The sequence below is a fragment of the Cydia splendana genome, chromosome Z, assembly GCF_910591565.1.
Source record: "Cydia splendana chromosome Z, ilCydSple1.2, whole genome shotgun sequence".
Classification (NCBI taxonomy): domain Eukaryota; kingdom Metazoa; phylum Arthropoda; class Insecta; order Lepidoptera; family Tortricidae; genus Cydia; species Cydia splendana.
In genome coordinates, this window is record NC_085987.1 from 47415739 (window position 1) to 47438592 (window position 22854).

The 22854-nt window shown below is 40.8% G+C and overlaps 1 protein-coding gene across 2 annotated transcripts in view; it reads left to right on the plus strand.

Moving 5' to 3' along the window:
- Positions 1-21443, plus strand: part of LOC134804057 (transcriptional repressor CTCF-like) — a 30930-nt gene extending 9487 nt beyond the window's left edge. Inside the window, exons 8-15 of one of the 2 annotated variants that reach the window (XM_063776948.1) lie at positions 1213-1363; positions 1753-1919; positions 2472-2608; positions 4737-4854; positions 6824-6940; positions 10990-11188; positions 12847-12992; positions 20820-21443. In XM_063776948.1, the coding sequence (XP_063633018.1) occupies positions 1213-1363; positions 1753-1919; positions 2472-2608; positions 4737-4854; positions 6824-6940; positions 10990-11188; positions 12847-12992; positions 20820-20876 (1092 nt within the window). In that variant the 3' untranslated portion in view covers positions 20877-21443. The remainder of the gene's footprint in view (positions 1-1212; positions 1364-1752; positions 1920-2471; positions 2609-4736; positions 4855-6823; positions 6941-10989; positions 11189-12846; positions 12993-20819) is intronic. The other variant, XM_063776949.1, reaches the window with a different exon arrangement.
- Positions 21444-22854: the final 1411 nt, after the last annotated feature.

Here is a 22854-nt window from a genome sequence, read left to right on the forward strand (position 1 = left end):
AGATATTCGGTTACTATCCGGTATCCGGCCATTATTTGAATATCCGGCCGGATACCGGATAGTGCCCTACTATTTGGCCGGATACTCGTTAGTGCCCTACTATCCGGCCGGATACCGGACAGTAACTTTGTTTGATTTTGGAGTAAACAAATTGGATTTCAGAAACAGTTACGGTCATAATCGTACTCGTATTTAAAAATTCCACTCACATGTACGCGCACTAATTTCAAACAATTCGAACCTAGAAATGAGTCCGCGAGAAAGATCACTACGAAACAGGTCAAAACCTGCACAATGCGCACCTGAAAAACAGAATTGTAGGTATAATTCCGCCGGCCGAATATCCGGTATCCGGCCAAACAACTATCCGTTGCATCTCTACCTGATACACACACCAGCAGACCAACCAACACTTAGGGCCAGTTGCACCAACCACATTTGACAGACTGATCAACGTCAGCCGGCGCGCCCCGGCGCTTTACTATGAAACTTTCCATACATAAAAATTTAGCGAACTCTTTAACGATACGAACAGTTTGGTGCAACTGACCCTTACTCTGCTATTATGAATACGAGCGGCTCTACCAGATTCACATAATATTTCCTTTTGTATCGGAAATATCATAATATTGTGCATGTTGCTAGTGTTGCAACTCTCACCTTCACCTAAGCTATGAATACGAGCGTATCTGCTAGGTACCATTACCTTGTCCTATCATAGCTGAAGAGGTTTCAACTTACCTTATACATCTCATATTCAGGTTAACCCCCGATTTTTACGTAATATTTGTTAATATCTGACCGGTCTGGCCTATGACCCTGCCTATGACCCCGATGGTCCCGGGTTCGAATCCCGCTTAGTCAATTTGTGTAAAACTGTCCTATATTATTTATTTATTTAATATGTGGGGCAGGGCTCGGAACCGGTATTTTTTAAAAACCCCGATATAGCGCAATATTTATAATTATTTTATGCTCTTTACGTAGGACTAAATCATGTATTTAGGTAACGACTTTGTATTAGGTTGTTCCTTTAAAAATGAAATAATATACCAAAGAACGAAAAAGAACGTAATAATACCGGTATTTTTGTATGAAGCAAATACCGGTTTACGACCCCTGATGTTGGGGATAAAATTTGACTCTTATAGTGGTTTTACCAAATATATTCAGGCAAACTAACCTGGCTCTAATATAAGTATTTTATTCCAGTGCCCGGACTGCACATATGCTTCCCCAGATACGTTCAAGCTGAAGCGACATTTGCGCACGCACACAGGCGAAAAACCCTACAAGTGCGACAGCTGCAACATGTGCTTCACGCAGTCCAACTCCCTCAAAGCTCACAAGCTCATACACAACGGTAACACTTTTTACGATAATTTACTTACCAATATTACGTCATTTGTCTCTAATAATTTATGGTTAACCATCTAAGTGGTCTAGTTTCAGAGTGAATTGTCTAAGATACTAGAAATTTTATGAATTTACAATGATACTTTAATCTGCCTGGGACGTACGAACGTGGCGTACAGAGTTCTGTTTTTGCAATATTGGCCACAAACCAAACGAGACGCTAATGTCGTCAGCGTCGAATTCCTGTCCTTTTTATCAAAAATAAAAGAAGTTACTAATTTAGGTTTTCTAATGTATTACATAACAATAAGTCCACATTTTTGACACAAGATCCTTAAGTGTTTTTCAACTGGCATAGTTGATGACGGTTATACTCATGTCGCTTCTTTATCGCAGTGGCAGAGAAGCCCGTGTACCGATGCGAGCTCTGCCCAGCCAAGTGCGGACGTAAAACAGATCTACGCATCCACATACAGAAGCTGCACACTTCGGACAAGCCTCTCAAGTGCAAACGGTGCGGGAAAACGTTCCCCGACCGCTACTCCTGCAAGCTACACAACAAGGTACACACTTCTCCTCGCTTCGCTCGTCGTCATACTATACATACACACCTCGGACAAGCCTCTCAAGTGCAAACGGTGCGGGAAAACGTTCCCCGACCGCTACTCCTGCAAGCTACACAACAAGGTACTACCCACTTCTCCTCGCTTCGCTCGTCGTCACACTTCAAGAACCCAAATATGTATTATGAGTGATTGGCAGTTTTTTAACCAATAATCGAATTTGTCGATGGTCTAACGCTAACGTGTTTCATTTTTACTTTCTTTTTCGAGCGAGTGCAAAAAAGGTACCCGATTTTTGTTCGTAGATTGTATGAATGAGTCAATTTCGTGAAGATTAATACAAAATGTAGTTGAATAGGCGTCACTGTGACACTCGTCCCTGGTTCTGAGAAAAACTACACGCACTTTTTTTTATTCAAATAAATAAAAGTTATATATAATTGCACGTTTTCCTCAAAACTGCTTATTTATATCACATTTTTCATGAACTAAATAAATTTACAACATTAACAAACTTGTTTCATATTTCTGATTCTCTCCTTTTATGTTTAGACTCACGAAGGGGAGAAGTGCTTCAAGTGCGACCTGTGCCCGTACGCGTCGACCATGCTGCGCCACCTCAAGTCGCACATGCTCAAGCACACCGATGAGAAGCCCTTCGTGTGCACCGAGTGCGACCAGAGCTTCCGGTAACTATATACAGTCTATCTTAACTCTGTTGTCACTAGAGCTTCCGGTAACTATAAACAGTCTATCTTAAGTCTCTGTAGTCCCGCGAACGTAGGGATTGCAAACCGGATTGATTTTCAATCGGGATTCTGGCCGCAATCCGGCTGGATCCGGCCGGACCGGATCCGGTTAGGTATAAGGATATTAAAGTTTATTAAATGTCATATTTTTCAAGTTTTATGCGTTATATGTGAAACAAAGGTTACAAATGTATTCATAAAACAAATATTTGAAGTTAATAAGAAATAACTATTTAACAATAAAATAAAACTAAGTATTAAAAAGTGGCAGAATGTCAGTCTCAATTTAAAAATAAAATATGAAATCTAAGTCATTTGTTAATTTTATTATATTTAATTATTCACATTCTGCTCAAATTTACGTTTACAATATAATTATAAATTTGATTAGATTTCAAAGCCTGTTAATGGGATAATTATGGGATGGGAATTGGAACTCATTGAAAGGACAAGTTTTCGTAACTGTTCTTTGATGAAATTATTTGTTACGCTGACATCCATTCTACATAGTAACAAGATATTTTACTTTTAACCAAAATTATATGATATGCGCTCCAATATTATCTTGCTTTAATTTTTATCCGTGAAAATAGTTTTATAGCCTGAATCACAAATAAATAAACAATTCATGAATAAATATTTGGGGACAATCTTATACAGAACGACCTACTCGTAGCCCCAAACCAAGCAAAGCTTGTACTATGGGTACTATAGTACCTACTACTAGGCGACGATATATATACGTACCTATAGTATATTGATAAATACATGCTTATATACATAGAAAACACCCATGACTCAGGAACAAATATCTGTGTTCATCACACAAATAAATGCCCTTACCGGGATTCTAACCCAGGACCATCGGCTTCATAGGTAGGGTCACTGAATGGTCACTACCCACTAGTGCAGACCGGTCGATACAAATGTCTTCCATGACATCTCCATCCTTTCATTTTTACTTCTAAGTATTTAAGTAATCGTCGTATCGTGCCGATTCGTGCCACCAACATGAAAGAAGAGGAAATCCTCTTCTGTTCTCAATCATCGACATATTAAATATCTTCTTATTTTACTAAATCTTGACTTTTTCATTCGTTCTTTATTCTGTTTAATTTCTTTCTTCCATCCGACGCCTTTATCTCACCTAAAACGCACAGTGGATGCTGTGTGCTGTCATTTTTTCTATTTTCCCGGATCCGGTCCGGATCCGGTGATTTTAACCGGATCCGGTAGCTCCTAAAAAGTGCCGGATCCGGCCGGATTACCGGATCCGCCGGACCGGATTGCAATCCCTACGCGAACGGGAGTCAAATGCGACCAGCGCCACCTCAAGCACACCTAACAGAAGCCCTTCACCGAGTGCGACCAGTGCTTCCGGTACTGACACACACACTCGCTATGCCATACACTACCGACAGACTGCTATGTGAAGCGTTTATGTACATCTCCATGTTACCACACTGTGTTTAAAATCCAGATACTAAAATCTTACTACGATTTGGGGTATAAAAAGAAAGAAAAACACCACGGCATGGCACCACCGCGGCAAAGGTTAAGTCCCACATTTAAGCGGCTGCCACCGCACAATGACATGAATTTTCGTAAAGGCTTAGAGAGCCTCATATTATGGAACGTAAATGAGTTGAACCATGCTGAGTCGGGACCATTTCGTGGCTTATATGTTAAGTTGTGTTACGAGAAGCGCTGGTGGTCTAGCGGTAGGAGCGTGCGACTTTCAATCTCGAGGTTCGGGTTCAAACCCCGGCTCGTACCAATGAGCTTTCAAAGGTGTATGTGAAGTCCCCAACCCGCATTGGGCCAGCGTGCGGACTATAGCCCAAACCCTCTCGTGCTTGAGAGGAGGCATGTGCCCAGCAGTGGGACGTATATAGGCTAAATTATTGTATCTTAATTTTGGATTTCAAGGGCCTATAAATCCCGGTCTTTTGATAGGCTTGCGTGGGGATATAGATGCATCACGTAGATACCCTTTGGAGAGCTTTAATGTCATGTAGAAAATATTATTATTAAATATTTATACCCAAGTTTATTGTGTGTTGTTTAGTCAGAAGCAGTTGCTGCGGCGGCATCAGAACCTGTACCACAATCCGGACTACGTGCCCAAGCCTCCCAAGGAGAAGACGCACGCTTGCCACGAGTGCAAACGCACATTCGCGCACAAGGTTACTCCTCGTTTCTGTAATATCATATCATATCATATAATGTATATATTTAGACATCAATTTTGATGACGATGACGGTGACCCCAAGTAGTGCACTGCCTTATGGGAATATAGTTCAGATTCCGAAACCGCTACCAACTTTTAGTATGTTGATAGGCATGGCATTGGGTCTCCAAAACTGCCGGGAGACAGCGGCGCCGGCCATCTACTTCAACGGAATGACGTCATCAAAATCGGGAGCCGCCTCGTTGCGAATATTGCATATTGTACCCAAACTATGCATGGCACATAATCGTGTGGGGTATTGAATGAAAGCCAATTAAATATGCTATATTTCATTTATACACTGTGTACAAAAATATACAGTAGTTTAAGAGCCATTTACAAAAGAATCAAAATGATGTAAAAAAATATTCGATTATTTGGGTTTTACAACCAAACCAAAAGTCGGACGTTAAAGCAATGTACTACAAAATTAAAGACGACGTCTGAAGCCATACACTGATATCAATAAAATCAAAATTGGACCAAATATGTGGAAGTTATGCATCAAAATGTAGGTATTTGCCAGTACAAATGCATTAAAGTTAAAAAAATCCAAATTGGTCATTTTCAGGATAATCCGCGTAAGCTTCTAGTATGTTATTAGCAATATGACCTGGATTCTAAAACTGCCGGGAGACCATCTCTATTGTCCCCCAGTGACGAATAACGACGTCATACAAATAACGTCATACAAATAATCACTGCCGCATTTCGTAAAATGTAAATTATAGCTATACTATGAGTCACACATACATGTGTGTTACATATAATGAAAGGTTATTAAATTTATTATGATACACCTAAACATTGTTTGTAAAAAAAATGTATGGTTTAAGAGCTAGAAACAAAGAAATACCACTTTTTATGGAAAATGTAGATGTATATCAATTTTATAGCTAAACTAAAATCGTCAATAAAATGTTGCGTATAATATTTAAAAAACCAGTTATTCAACTATACATCACAATTTAAATTTTAAATTTCCGATAAAAACTGTGGAAGTTGTGGAAAAAAAAACTAAAGCGCGCCAATAATTCTATCTTAATGCGCTCATATTATGCAAAGAATAGTTCTAATTATCGAGTATTAAATGAATGAATATTACATAAAATACATGAATTCGACATTTTCGAATGGAACCTTAATTAAAAAAAAAATTTGCTTGATAATATGCTATTTTTCTAATAGCCCGTTATAGTGTCCCACTGCTGGGCGGGTCAGGTCTGCCGCATGCATCCGGATAGGTGGGCTAGTATAGCCACCAAATGGATGCCGCAAAAGAAGCGCGGACTTGGCAGGCCCAGACGGAGATGGCGGACAACTTAAACACCTTCATTAGTGACTGGCCGGAAAAAGCACAACCACGGGAGTTGTGGAGATCAAGGGGAGAGGCCTTTGCCCAGCAGTGGGACACTGAATAAATTATTCTTGATTAATAATAGAAGTGGAAAGTAGCCTACCAACAACCATAAAAGATACAAAAAGTTACAACAAATTTAAATCGCAATTATTAAAAACATACATAAAAGACAATATCTATTAATAACGCTTTAGTTACCTGTACCTTATTTAAAATCGCCTCACATAAATACTCACTAGGACTTCCTAATTAAGCTAATTTTGTGTTCAAATTTAAACAATTAACATCTGAATTGATACAGAATCCCAAACCAATTCATTTGTATTTGCTATAGCAAATATTAATCATTAAAGATTTAACTAACCTATCAAATAAGTCTGCATGCTTGCTTACTGCTAATAAATATATGTATTGTTAATGTATAGTTATTAATTGTTGTCTTATAAGTGAAATTTTGTAATTTCTTTAGACAATAAATATTCTTTAAACCGAACCAGTGATTGCTATCGGATCGTTGAGCTGATCTGAGGTATCGTTTAACCGTATTGTTGTTCCCATCAACAGGGCAACCTGATCCGACACTTGGCCATCCACGACCCGGACTCGGGGCACACGGAGCGCGCGCTCGCGCTCAAGATCGGTCGCCAGCGGAAAATCAAGTACATGCAGCCGCGCGCACAGGTGATACATTGTATATATCGCCCACACTGTTCACTGTATATAGGTGGACCTTATGCCTCTTTTTATAAGCTCCGCCGATGTACAGTTAGGAGTGTTGCTGTTTGTACACCCGGCCGCAAAATTGCGTGGCTACTTTTATGAATTTCTTTCATAAGGGGTCATCCATTAATTACATCACACGTTTAGGGGGAGGGAGGGGTCAAGAAAATGTGACATGTTGTGACAAGGGGGAGGGGGGAGTCACAAATTTTGTGACGTCACTTTAACTTCATCAGTAACCGAAAATTTATTTAAATTATTTTATTCGCTATACAGTTAAATAACAAGATAATCGTTTTTATTCGTTCAATTTTATTTCGTAATCAGTTTTGGATTATAAAATTACTAATATTTCTTTTGTCAAAAATATGTTGATATAATATAAAATAAATATTTGCCGATTTCGTTGAAGAAATGTGACGTCACACCAGGGGGGAGGGGTTTGCCAAATGTGACCAAGTGTGACAAGAAGGGGGGGAGGGGTCAAAAAACCTAGAAATTCGTGTGACGTAATTAATGGATGACCCCTAATGTGTCCACGCAATTTTCGCTCACTGTACAGTCTGTACATAAATAAGTGGCGAGGTGTTTAATATCGTCTTGACTCATAAGAACAAAATATGAAAATTGAACAACTCACTTGCTTAACTACTTAGGCCCACTTGCACCATCCCGGGGTTAAGCGGTTGAACTGTTAACCCAGTGTCTAATTATTCTGGTAGCCATGGTAACGTCATGTTTAACCGGTTAACCCCAGGTTAGTGGAATGGTGCAAGAGGCGCTTATATTGGTAACTGTAGCCATTCGACTCGGTTTGTAATTTTTACCACCCTTTTTATGTCGCTTTGTCGACAGTCCATCATAGAACATACATTTGAAAAGACATGAATCTGATTAAAAAAAAGGTCCCGATTCTGAGTAGAAATAGTGCGATGAAAAGTCCAAAATTTAGAATTTATTGTGTTATAGTTCGTTTTTTTTTAGCATTCGAAATAAGGTAAACAATCTTGATGTGTCTTTTAATTGAAAAACACTTTTTAAAAATAAGTAACGGCAAATATGTAACAATTATGAATCTAATACGATCTTATATTCTTCTGCTTTCATAAGTAATAGTTATTGATTTTTATAAAGCGCATTTCAATTAAAAGACATGTCAAGATCGCTTACCTTCTTACAAGTTCTTTCTAATGCTAAAAAAAAAGAACTATAGATTATGTAACAAAAAAAACATGAATTATAAATATAAACACGTTTTGTACTAATGCAGCCTACGGAATTGTGCCAAGTAAGTATAGCAATAAAAAATATTTACAGACTTAATTAAAAACATTACAAATTACTTTACCACCATATTAAATAACATATATTACAAAATGACTGTAAAGTTTTCAATAAGGAAATTGAATTATTTATTAAACTAGTGCCTACGCCCAGTCATGGGATTAGTTGCCAAGCGGACCCCAGGCTCCCGTAAGCAGTGGCAAAAATGCCGGGATAACGCCAGGAAGAAGAGAACTAAACATAAACAATTTACACAAGACATGATTCGTTAATTTCGTCTATGTAATGCACGCTTATGCGAATTGACTTATATTTAAATACTCGCAGAAAACATTTATAATATTTTGTTTTTGAAGTGTGTGTTTATTCTTAGCCACACAGCCAAAACCACTTGACAGATAAAGCCTGACCAGTAATTTATATGATCATTGTCAAGAGGGCGCTGTTAAGGTGGGATCAGACGGTTCACTCGAATGAATGTTCACTTGAGTGAATGATTCATTTTTCTTTCATTGCATGTTCACACGGTGCTGGTGCTCTAAGATTATTCACTTTTTCTTTTCTTTCACTATGGCGTCGAATGAGGTTGTGCCTCTTTTTTGTGTTTATTTAATGAAGATGTTAACAAGCAAAATTCAAAGAATACGTCGACGGTGGTGGGTGCGAGCTTCGAATACATTGGAGAAACTAGCCATTGAAAATCCTGAATTGTATCGCAATCATTTGCCGATGAATTTAAAGTAATTTTGAAGAACTTCTACTATTAGTCGCATCAGCAGTGCAGCATGGTTCCATTTTTATCGCCTGTCACTATGCCCGTCACTTTCGCACTTACACACTTGTTAGAACGTGACAGCCATGGTTTGAGGCGATAAAAATGCAACCGTGCCACCGCCGCAATACCTAGCCGAATAAATCTTCAAATTTTACTGCGATACCTTGCTACTGGCGATTGTTTTAGAACTCTGGAATATTTTGACAGAGCTACCTACAAATACCATATCCTGGTTTTTCCAAGGAGTCTAGGTACTACAACCCACAGGATTCGAGAAAAACATGCATAATCGGAATGAACATTCACTCCGTGTTCACACTGTTCATTTTTTGTTCATTCGGAGTGCAAGTGAAAGATGCCGAATGAAAATATCTATAAATCTATCTACATACCAAATTTCAATTAAATCGGTTCAGCGGTTATTGATTCCCCATACAAAATCCCACCCCCCTTTTCACACCTTTAGGAGCTAAAAATTTCAAGTTTGTGAATTTTTTGTTGTTTGTGTACTAAGACTATCTTACATACCAAATTTCAGCTTCCTAGGACTTCAGGAAGTACCCTAAAGGTTTTGATGATCAAGTGAGTGAGCGAGTCAGTGACGAAATCGGGGTTTTTAGATATGAATAAAATCTAAAGTATAAGAGCTATGCAATTGAATTTTTTTATGCTTAACAAGACCACTATTGACATCATATCCCGAGATTGTTTATCTGGTATAATCCAAACCCAAGTTATGAGGGCGAGAAAAGGTAGGTAGTGCCCTTGCGCTTCGCTTTGCTCGTCTTGGCGGGGGCACTACCCTGCCCCTAGATACGGATTTAATAAAATGCCAATGCCGCCTTGCGAATTACAAAACATGTGCACAAAAATAATTGTCTCGAAAATTATAAGCTTTTATTTTAATAAATAAATATTATAGGACAATTTTACACAGATCGACATAGTCCCACAGTTAGCTCAGTAAGGCTTGTGTTGTGGGTACTGGTCAATATATATAACATAGTTATATTTGGTTGTATGCAAGTACTTATATACATAGATAACATCCATGACTCAGGAACAAATATTTGTGACAAACACACATAAATGCCCTTACCAGGATTCGAACCCGGGACCTCCTGCTTCATAGGCAGGTCACACCGAGTAGGCTAGCTAACAGGCTGTGATGAGGATGATGAATTTACATCTCATTCGCAAAATATACGTTTTTGAATGTGGTTAGTTAACTAGATATTAGTTTTTGGCATTGCAAATTATTACAGTAATAAAAAATATAACATTTTATGCAGCCGACGTACATTCCAGACGAACGAGTGTTGGCCCTTTGAACGCCACGGCTATCGTGCGCGGCGCGTCATTACGAACCTTGCTGGAATGCACGAAGGTTGTTATTGGGCACTCAAAGGGTTAACCCTTAATCAATTTTCTTTTTTATTTCTATTACGAATTAGGTATGCTTTAGCGAATGGCCAACGCTATCCAATTTTCCTAATTTCTATCAACTGTTCCTTTAATCAAAGAGAATATAGTGTATAGAGAGTTATTGTCATGGTAAATTATGTAGCCACAGTAAATGTACTGCCATGTTTCGACAGAATATTAAAAACTTTTAGAACACCATTTGACTTTGTTTCTTATTCTTTCACTGATATGTTTTAATTTGTTAAATATCAAAAAGTAACGCCATCTATTCGAGACTAGGCCAAAGGCGCCAACGCTCGAAAAGATTGCACCATACTTTTGGCCTAGTATCTAGTAGATGGCGTAAATTTTTGATATAAGCATATTTAACACATATCATTGAAAGAATAAGGAAAGTCAAATGGCGTTCTAAAAGTTTTAATCTTCTGTCGAATTATGGCAGTAAATTTACTGTGGCTACATAACTTGGCAATCCGGCTCTATTTCAAATTCTATTTGCCTAACTAAACTAAAACTTAACCGTCAGGAGGAAGCAAACGACTCGGACGACAACAACATGGTGAAGCTCGGGCTGACGTCGAACGAGCTCCGCCGCGGCGAGCTGGTGACCGTGGCGGACGGCGACGGGCAGCAGTACGTGGTGCTGGAGGTGATCCAGCTGGAGGACGGCACGGAGCAGCATGTGGCCGTCGTCGCGCCAGAGTACATCGAGTGCGAGGAGCCGGGTCAGTCGATACCACAGACAAAACATCCCCCAGACTTAGCATAGTCGCGCTACCCCCTCTGCCACGCATACGGTAATTTTATTCCATGTTCGAGTCGAAAGTGTCTTTGTGTGACGTCCGTGTATTTGAACGGACCATTCACGGCACGGGATTTCGCTCACCTCGTCCCGCGCACCCCCGCATTTTTGGCATCATCGGTTGCATGAAATAATTGCTCTAAACTCGGTCTAGAGGATTCCTAGTCTATGGTCGATACCTTCCCAATGCGTGCCTTTCCTAATGAGTCGAGCTATTGTAATGTCAACCTTATGACTTAGGGACGATGGTAGTTATTTGTATGCATTATTTGTTACTTGCTATTATTTGCTATTTGCGGTAGTTTCGATAAAGTATGGCATGAAGGCCTGTCATACAAGTTAAAAACAAGACTGCCCAACTCATACTACATGGTCCTTAAGTCATACCTACTAGAAAGAAAATTCCAAGTCGAATTTGGTGAAGAGCCGGTCTCTGATGAAGTGGTCACAACAACATATGCGGATGACACAGCTTATCTTGCTAGTGACAAAAAACCTGAAATCGCATCACAAAAACTACAAACACACATCTAAAGAATATTGAACACTGGCTCGAGATTTGGAGGATCAAACCCAGTGTAACAAAATCTGTCCGAATAACCTTCACACTACGCAAGGGAGACTACCCACCAGTGACTATGAGAGGCGAACCCCTTCCTAGCCAAAACTGTGTCAAATATCTAGGATTCCACCTCGACAAGACTTACCTGGGCCAACCACATCAAGATGAAAAGAAAAGAAGCAGATATCAAATGCAGGAACTTATACTGGCTGATTGGAAGACATCAACTCTAACACTTAACAACAACAAACTACTCATATACAAATGTATAATAATACCGATATGGACTTCTGGAATACAGCTATGGGGATCAGCCAGCGACTCAAACCTAGAAATACTTCAAAGATTCCAAAACAAAACCCTAAGAATGGTCACGTGTGCACCATTATTGGTTAGAAATAGTGAATACATGAATACACAGAAATACCAACTATAAAACAAGAGGTAAACGAATACTGCAAAAAGTACAAGGAAAGACTTCAAAACCACTGCAACGAGTTGGACACCACCCTAAATATCAACTTAAAAAAAAACAACCGATTATGGCTAGAATAGCCGATTGCAGATTTAAGTACAGAAAAAAAAATTGCGGTAGTTCCAAACAACCGAGAAGAATGCCATTGTTCGCAAAATGAGCTCTCAAATCGTAGTCGGTCAACTTATAAAATTACAACTATATTTACACATGACCCTTTTTTTGTGTTTTGATTTACACATGACCCTTGCTATGGTTTTGCAAACGTGATGCATTTGACACCAATACAACTGGGTCCAAGTGCGACTCGCCCACCGAGGGTTCCGCACTTTTTAGTATTTCTTGTTATAACGGCAACAGAAATACATCATCTGTGAAAATTTCAACTGTCTAGCTATCACGGTACATGAGATATAGCCTGGTGACAGACAGATGGACAGTGGAGTCTTAGTAATAGGATCCCGTTTTTATTCTTTGGGTACGGAACCCTAAAAAACCATGTTCATCCTAGAGCTTAATTTATGACAATAAGTTTTTTTTTTAGCCATGTCCGCTGAAGAAGAGGAGGATGACCAAGAGCAGGAGTCCGTAGCCAGCGGCGCCGAGGAGGTCCGGCACAAGGAGATGGAGACCGGCATGGAGAAGAGCATCAAGCTAGAGAAAGACGTCACCACATGCTTCGGCTTCGATGTGAGTAGCTTGTACAGGGTCTCAGTCACAGGGCCCGGTGAACAAGTGGCACGAGGAGGTGGAGACCGGCATGGAGATGAGCATCAAGCTAGAGATCACATCACCACATGCTTCGGCTTCAATGTGAGTAGCTTGTACAGGGTCTCAGTCACAGGGCCCGGTGAACAAGTGGCACGAGGAGGTGGAGACCGGCATGGAGATGAGCATCAAGCTAGAGATCACATCACCACATGCTTCGGCTTCAATGTGAGTAGCTTGTACAGGGTCTCAGTCACAGGGCCCGGTGAACAAGTGGCACGAGGAGGTGGAGACCGGCATGGAGACGAGCATCAAGCTAGAGACCACATCACCACATGCTTCGGCTTCAATGTGAGTAGCTTGTACAGGGTCTCAGTCACAGGGCCCGGTGAACAATGGCACGAGGAGGTGATGACCGGCATGGAGACGAGCATCAAGCTAGAGACCACATCACCACATGCTTCGGCTTCAATGTGAGTAGCTTGTACAGGGTCTCAGTCACAGGGCCCGGTAAACAAGTGGCACGAGGAGGTGGAGACGAGCATCAAGCTAGAGACCACATCACCACATGCTGCGACTTCGATGTGAGTAGCTTGTACAGGGTCTCAGTCACAGGGCCCCGTGAACGAGTGGCACGAGGAGGTGGAGACCGGCATGGAGACGAGCACCAAGCTAGAGACCACATCACCACATGCTTCGGCTTCGATGTGAGTAGCTTGTACAGGGTCTCAGTCACAGGGCCCGGTGAACAAGTGGCACGAGGAGGTGGAGACCGGCATGGAGACGAGCATCAAGCTAGAGACCACATCACCACATGCTTCGGCTTCGATGTGAGTAGCTGGTCTCAGTCACAGGGCCCGGTGAACAAGTGGCACGAGGAGGTGGAGACTGGCATGGAGACGAGCATCAAGCTAGAGACCACATCACCACATGCTTCAGCTTTGATGTGAGTAGCTTGTACAGGGCCCGGTGAACAAGTGACACGAGGAGGTGGGCCTATAGGCCAATAGTGAAAATATAAAGTTTCTACTCTAAACTAGAAGCACTTCCTATTGTAGCAACAGTGAGCAAGATACCTTGGTAAGCGTTGCGTTGCAGTAGCATAATTGTTTCTAACTTCTGGCTTTATACTTATTTACCATTATGAAAATTAACCCGCTTTTGAAGTTATCCCAAGGCACCTTAGCGGCTTGCACTAACCCACTAACCCGGGGTTAACCGGTTAAATTGTACTGGTAACCATTGTAACTCCAGGTTTAACCAGTTAACCCCTGGTTAGTGGATGGTGCCAGTGGCGCTAAGCATATTAGTAGAACATGATACCTTTTTCTATGCCACATTGTCCCTTCTAGACCGGGACAGAATAACAACACAAAAAACTGTCGACCCTTTGTAAAGCTTTGGTTTCCTAGGAAAGCGGTGCCGTCATATAGTGGCCGTATTACAGCAGTGAATGACGTCACTAGAACATTGTCTATGTAAACCAAATGGCGCGGTTTCTCAATCAATCAATTTTTGTGTATTATGGCTCCATCAGGGCTTGATGATTCCGCCAGTGTCGAGGTTGGATAACACACGGCCAGTATGATATAGATCGTCGGTGATGTATATACGGTGTTCGGTAGAGTATCCATCCACCCTACAAACAAACACAAGCCATTCAACCTACGGACAACACGACCACTTCCAATAGTTAAAGACGTCATAAACCAGACAACGTTTGTTGTGTATGTATATAGATATATGTATGTATATATTATTAAGGTTATTATAACATTTACTAGATCCATCACCTGTCAGTATACCATACTTCACAGTTTGAACTCATTCTTAGTTAGGAATTTATTCAAAATATCACCAAATGTGGTATAAACTAGGGTTAGGAGGAAGTTAATATTTATTGGACGGCTTATCTCACGTGGGAGAAAATCATATATTGGATGACGTATTAAGGGGCATTCCAAAAGTATATGGTTAGTAGTACCTTCGTCCAGTCCACACTCACAGATCGAGCTGTCCCTTATTCGCATCTTGGCCAGGCGCACTGGCGAACAAATGTGACCAAGTCGTAATCTGATAATATTCGAAGTTGTTACCTTAGAATAGCCTTTGTGCTTGAAAAACCAGGGTTTAGGAGGGATATTTGGTTGCAAGTTACCGTAGTGTTGACCCTTGGCTCTACGTGAGAGCTGCCATGATTTATTCCAATTTTCAAAAAGAAGACATCTTATCGAAGATCTTATGTCTCGAGTAAAGCATTTTTGGTCAGAAGCGAAACTCTGGTGTATGGCAGATTTTGCACATTGGTCCACGACCTCGTTACCAGTTATGCCTGAGTGGCTAGGGATCCATGCCAAGACTACTTGCAAATTGGCATCATGGCATTCTCTAAGTTTATCTTTTATTTTTAAGGTAAGGTAGAAGTTATCTTTGGAGTGAAATGGTAGTCTATTCAGGTCCTGTAGGCAGCTCAGAGAATCAGTCAAGATTATACTTTTGTCTTGATTATGCGATTTAATATAGGTGATAGCTTCATATAGAGCGACTGCTTCGCCGGTAAATATTGAGGCTTGTGGGGGGCTTTTATTATTAAGTACTATTTTATATTTTGGGATCCATACCGCTGATCCTACAGATTCTGTTGGGTTTATTTTAGAGGCATCTGTGTAAACCTGTAGCCATCCCTTAAATTGTCTGTCCATAATTTGGTTAAATACTGTGTTTGCATTGGGAGTTTTTTTAGAAATTCCCAAGTCTAAGACGACTGTGGGTTGAAAGACTAATGTGTCGTAATTAAAGCAGAATATTTGATTCTTATCAAATTGGTAGGAATTTATATTGCAGTATTTTTTGTAAGATTTAATTAATGGGGGGAGTTCTTTATTTTTCCAGTAATTAGAGTCAGGAGATATATCCATTAGGGCTTTACATTTTGCTAGCAGTGGGTGATTCTCATATTGTATTATATTCATAAGAAATCTATCGGCCAAGTACTGTCTACGCATTATAAGAGGGGGGTCTAGACATTCCACTTGCAGAGCATTTATTGGAGATGACCTCATGGCACCAGTCACAATTCGCAGGCACTTAGCCTGGATTCTATCCAGTTTGCCCAGTGCTGTCATATTACAGGGTTCCAAAATGAAACTAGCATAGTCAAAGTGGCTTCGAACTATAGCATTATATAGAATTTTCTGGGTGTACGGATGAGCCCCCCATCGTACGCCAGACAGTGAGCGCATAGCATTAATACTTATTTCGCATTTTTTTGCAATATAGTCCAAATGGGGTTTACCAGTCATTTTAGAATCGAGCAGAACTCCCAGAAATTTTACCGAGTTAACAATTTCAATTTCTTGACTCTCCAAGGAGAGTTCTATAGGTGGGATATTTTTTTTACGAGTGAATACTACAGCTTTACATTTGGGGACCGATAGGGAGAGTCCATGAGCTTCAAGGTATTCTCTTAGGTAGAACAGGGCAGAGGCCAATCGGGACGAGCAGTCTGCAAACGATGAGGAGTTTTTGTATAGGACTATATCGTCCGCATATTGCAAAATATTGCAGAAGGAGTCTACCGTGGGTTCCAGATCATAAGTGTAGAGACTATATAGAATGGGGCTGAGGACGGACCCTTGGGGGAGACCCTGCCATACTGGCCTGGGCGGAAGAACATTGCCATTTGAACGGACACATATGTATCTGGCCATAAACAAATTGCTAATTACATTTGTCAATCTTGAAGGGATATTTAACCGTTCCATTTTTTGTTTAAGTAGTGAGAGGTTGACATTATCATATGCTGCTGCAATGTCCAGGAAAACCGCTATAGTTTGCTCATTATTGCTAAAGGCCAGCCGGATATCTGTGGTTAGAATGCTGAGACTGTCAACAGTGCCCCTACCCCTGCGAAATCCGAATTGCGAGTTAGCCAGTATGTTACGGTTTTCAAGAATCCATTCTATACGATTTTTGATTGCATGTTCCATTATTTTAACCACAACTGAGGAAAGTGCTATTGGGCGATATGACGAGGCTTCTTTTGGGTCTTTGCCGGGTTTTAGTAAAGGAATGATGATTTGAGTTTTCCAGGGTTCGGGAACAGTACCGGTGATGAGAACATGGTTTATTATTTTCAGTAAGTACTCTTTGGTGGTTTTAGAGGATTGGGTTATAAATGAGAACGGTATCCCATCGATGCCAGGAGAGGAGTCCTTTAGGTGGTCCATAGCACATAATAATTCTGGGTAGGAGAAAGGGTCATTCATTTTATCTGTGGTCTGGTCCACTGGTATGGATTGCGGGAAGAGGTCTTCATTTGGAACAAAGGGAGGAGATAATTTATCTATAAATGCTGGTAGCCAGGTATTAGTATCATTGCATAAAGAGTCATTAAAAGTTTGATTCCTCCGGAATGCCTTTATTTTTTTCCATACTAGTGAAGATGGCGACCTTGGAGATAGGGACTTACAGAAACTGGACCACCCTTCAGCCTTTTTTTTTGCAAGCAGCCTCTTGGATCTAGCCTTCGTTTTTTGTAGGTTTAGGAAGTTTTCCATAGTGAGATTTTCAGAGTAGATTTTCTCTGTTTTTTTACGGTCTTTTATTATATTTGTACACTCCAGGTCCCACCAGGGGGGAGAAGGAATCTTGCGGGATTTTGTGTTTTTTATAGGAATAGATTCATCCGCAGACTGGCAGATGTGCTCTATAAAATTAGTGTATAATTCTGTAAAATTATTGTGGTTAATTTCAGGCATTGCCTTTATTCTATTTTCTAAGTTAGAGGAGTATTTATTCCAGTCCGCCTGGGCCGTTTTGTATTTTAGAAGTGGTTGGGGTATGTGAGCCGGGGGGCAGGGTCTGAGGATGGTGGATAATATAGGGAAGTGATCACTGCCATATGTATTGTTTAATACTTTCCAAGAGGTTAAGGAGGCCAGGTTTGCGGAAGCTAGAGTGAGATCCAAAGCACTAGGGTTTTGCAGCGGAGATGCCCTCCTAGTATTCGATCCATCATTCAGTACACATAAATTTAATTCATCAACCATGTTTAATAGGAAATACGAATTAGAATCGCACATAGGGGAGCCCCAGAGCGTGTTTTTACAGTTAAAATCTCCTAGTATTATATATGGTCCAGGAACGCTGGATATTAATGTTTGAAGTTCTTCTATTAAGTTTCTATTTGGTTTAGGAATGTAAACTGATATAAATGTAATGTTGAGTACTTTAGCAGCGGTAATAAAGAGTTCTGAACTGTGATTTATAAGGGGGAAGGCTGTGTATGTGTAATTTCTGTTGATGAGCAGGGCGCACCCTGCACCATTTCTTCCATCCTTTCTGTCATCCCTAAAACATGCATACCCTGGGATCCTGAAACGAGAGCCAGGCTTGAACCATGTTTCAGATATGGCAAAAAGGACAGGTTTGAATTTGTTAATTAGGTGAATTATTTCGGTTTTTTTATTGTTAGCACTCTGTGAATTCCATTGAAGGACCCTGGGGTCCATATTTTGTGATAAGGGGGAGTATAGGCTGTAGTTGATGTATAACATTGTTCGGTAGTGTGGACCCACTTTTCAGTATTAAGTTAACTAAATTGACTAAGGCTGCTGTGAGGGTCTCCAGAAGGTATTCATTTTGGGAGGCATCTCCTTTGTTATCATTATTATTGAGGGCACACCCATTAGGCATAGCCGTCTGTGGGTCTCTGACAATGTCCCTATGTGCCCGCATGTTGTAAGATGGGGCGAGAGGTTGGCGGGGTTTAGGGGCTTTATATATTGTTTTGGTGTAGGACCTATGAAGATTTTGAGAAGGACCTGCGGGTTCTTCTATGTAGTTAGGTATTGGAGCATAATGTACCGCTGGTGCCATTCCCGTGAATCTAGGGGGGGGTTCAAACATCTTCTGGGACATTTCTGCATAGCTCATACGTATTGGGGGGAAGCGTTTGGAGGCCTCCAGGTAACCTAGATTTTCTTCAGCCATTAGTATTTTGATGGATTTCTGTCTTTTATGCTCTGGACAGATTGGGTCAGTCGCCTTGTGGCGACCTGAACAGTTAATGCAGGTAATCTTATCACCGGTAACATTGCATGATTCACCCGTGTGATTTTGAGCACAACAGTAACATGTGGGTTTTGATCTGCATTTAGCAGCAATGTGACCAAATTTACAGCATGACCTGCATTGGATTATGGGGAGGTCGTATACTTTTACCGGCATGGCCATATCGAAGAGATATATTTTTTCCGGAAGGTCTTGAGAGTGAAAGGTTATAACAATTGTCTTGGAGGGGACCCACTCTGGTGGCTGGCCCTCTCTGTGAACCTTACGGGACAGTCTTCTAGCTTTCATGATGATGCGGAAACCGAAACTTGAGGGGAACTTGATAGCGTCAACAATTTCATCAAGAGTCCAGTCTGTGGGGATATCCTGGATGACCCCCATTCGAGTAACAAGAAACCTTGGTATGGAAGCAGCTAATTTGTTTTGAGACAGCTTGTCTGATTTGGTGAAATTATTAGCCAACTCGGCCGTTTTGAAAGACACAGATACTTTATTACGTCCAAGGGATTTAATTGATCCTTCGATAATACCATCGACTCTGTTTTTGTGTAATAATTGGGCTACTCTAAGTGCTTGTAAGGTTAATCCCGCGGAAGGGTCTGGCTCAACTCTGTTAATGTGAACTACGAACGGTCCTTTGTCTGCCTCTGAGTATTTTAGTGGAGGATCGGAATCGTTATAGCCAGGGGCCACATATGTTGTTTGATTAGAATCCCCCGGGGGGTGTGCTTTTTTGGCCTTTGAAACGGTATCGTTTTCCGATCCTCTTTTGTTCGAGGTAATTTGGGAGTCCATGGGCGTCGGCTCGTGAAGGGAGGAATTTGCATTCTTACCCTCATTTGTTTTTTGTGAGTCCAAATCACCTTGTATGATGGCGTCGGTGACCCCCCTATCAGGGGGGTCGGTTTTACCCATAATTACGCTAATTACTTACCCTATTTCCGTGTGTGTTAGTACCTTATCCACCAAACTATCACTACAGGTAAAAATTATACTAATCACGTCCACCGAAAACGCTTTTCTCTGACTAATGAGCCCGAGCACGTGTGTACACCAACGCAGTGACGAGCAGAAACCCTTTTCAAAACTTGTTCGTAAATCGGCGCGGTTTCTTGGAGGGCGGTGATTGACACCGTACCGTAACGTCAAAAAGCGGTGCCGCCATTTGCATGACGGCCGCTTGACAGTGTCGATAGTTTCGTGAACGTTCTATTTCATAGCGGTGAAGCCATTTCTACTAAAATCTCAAATGCACCTTCTGTACCACGAGATTTTAATAAATGATCTTCCGTACTACGATTACTTTCTCTTCTAATGATAGTTCATCCACGAAGTAAATCATTAAAGCTTAATCAAGGTCATCCATTTTCTCTCCTGGATATGTTGGTGGCTGACGTGGTGTTATGACGCCGTGGAACTTTCCACATGTCACCGTTAAGCCGGCTGTCTTTTTGTGTCCGCTATATGACGGCCGCTGTATGACGGCACCGCTTTCCTAGGAAACCAAAGCCTAAGAGCCCTTTGTGTTATCTTCCGGCGAAAGGAACAGGATATGTGACGTTCTTGATCAAAAGGTACCACTTTGTCACTTACTATTAAGACGAAATTTGATTGTATCTTAGCACGAATAATCTGTCAGAGCGTCCTTATGACAACATAATAACATTTTTTTTTAACAAATGTCATATTTGTGTGAACCTGTATATTAAACTCGACCATTAATTTGTCTCGCAGGAAGACGACGAGGGTGAAAATGACGAAGACTACGAGATGTTGGAGGCCCGGGGCTAAACCGGCATGCAACTAGTGACATGGCTATAACGGGCTAAACCGGCTACAACTAGTGACAATATGAATATAACGTGACTCAGTGACGGCAGAGACGTTTACCGCGGCACTAACGGCTTTTACACGGGTGAAGTGTGCTCTACACACACTAATAATATACATACATAATAATATGTATATTATTAGTGTGTGTATATATAGTAATGACGGTGACCTCATCAATAACGGATTACGGCTGTTATGGGCCCGAATGTGGCTGGCCAGGCCGAGCTTGGTCTTAAAGACTCTTCTGCAGGTGTTACATTAGAGTTGGCCAAACGCGGTGTACGTATTTATACGCGTGGGAGGGCTTCGGTCCCTCTTTACGTTGTTGTCGTTTGGCATCTAAGGTATTCAGACGGTTTTCCATAAGTTCCATAACATACATATTATATTATGCATACAGACAGCAACAGAGGTGTTAAGTTTACTACTTTATTAACTTTGTTAAGCAAATAAATGTGTGAAGATCATTTTGGATACATGGCCCATTTAGACATGCCTATACCTATACGCGGTAAATACACAATCTGCTTTAACCTTTTGAACGCCACAGACGGCAATTGACGTCAACTCAAAATCGTGACAACGACGCGAAAGACGGCGTTTGACGTCGATCGTTTTTTGATGAAAATCTACTGAAAACACTCCCCTTTTAGGTTGGCATTATTTATTCACAAAACTAAATTTTACCCCCGTGGCGTCAATGGCATGACAAATGGATGCGCCGTTTGGCGTTCAAAAGGTTAAATAAATCTCATGCTAAATGGATTATATTCTGAATCAACTGAAATAAGTACAGTCGGTTGCAGAAGTTGCTAAGCGGGCCAGGCATGGGCCAGGTGTTCAAAATGATCTGGACGCGACTTTATTGCTAAGAGAATAAGAGCGTGCCAAGGTAATTTTGAACACCTCGCCCGTTTAGCAACTTCTGCTAACTGTACACGTGACGTATAAAATACGTTAAATGTACTATGTACGAAACATATTGATTGAAAAACAAAGAGATATTCAACTACAGTCAGACAGCCGTTAAAGATGAATAAAGACGTACGAGTGTTAGTAAAATTGTGCTTGGAAAACCATATACAGTCTGGTACTATGTTAATATATGTCTTTGTTTTTCCTTGCATAGGTACATACATATAATCACGCCTATTTCCCGGAGGGGCAGGCAGCTTAGAGAATATAACCAAACGGAGTGGTCATTAACAGGCGTTCCCCTCTGTCGAAAATAGGCGGCCAATGGACAACCACATGTATGGACTGACGTTTATCTGACATGGCTATTTTGACGTTACGTATACATTTGATGTGCCCCTCCCTCGCAAAAAACGGCAGACTATTTTGTACCGAAAATTATAGACACGTCGTCTCCGTTTGGTTATATCCTCTAAGGTAGGCAGAGACCACGGATATCCACTTGCTACGATCCTGACATACAGATGTAGTGCATAGTTATTCTCCATCATATTTTCTCTGAAACGTTCGTATTTGTCATGCTTCTTCAGTCAACCTCAGTACTTTTTGTACCGAGACTGACTGAAATAGCAAGACACGTTCGTACATTTCCGTGAAAATACGATGGAAAAAAAATATGTACTACATCTACCTGTACCTCTTTCACTTCCTTTTGCATTGTTGTTGTATTTAATGTCATTGCGAATAATTGTACATGTACCCGAAATATCTTTATGCTTCAATCATAAATAAACCATGAATTATGCTAACAACTGAAATTTGTGCTAATTGACTGCTAAGCGAAATCGTTTTAATTTACCTGTTATCATTACACCTTATAAAACATAGTCCCCTACCGCGTCTGTCTGTTCAAAAACTGAACGGATTTTCATGCGGTTTTTACCTTTCAATAGAGTGTTTCTTAAGGAAGGTTTAGGTGTGTAATTTGTTAAGGTTTACCTGTGCGAAGCCAGGGCGGGTC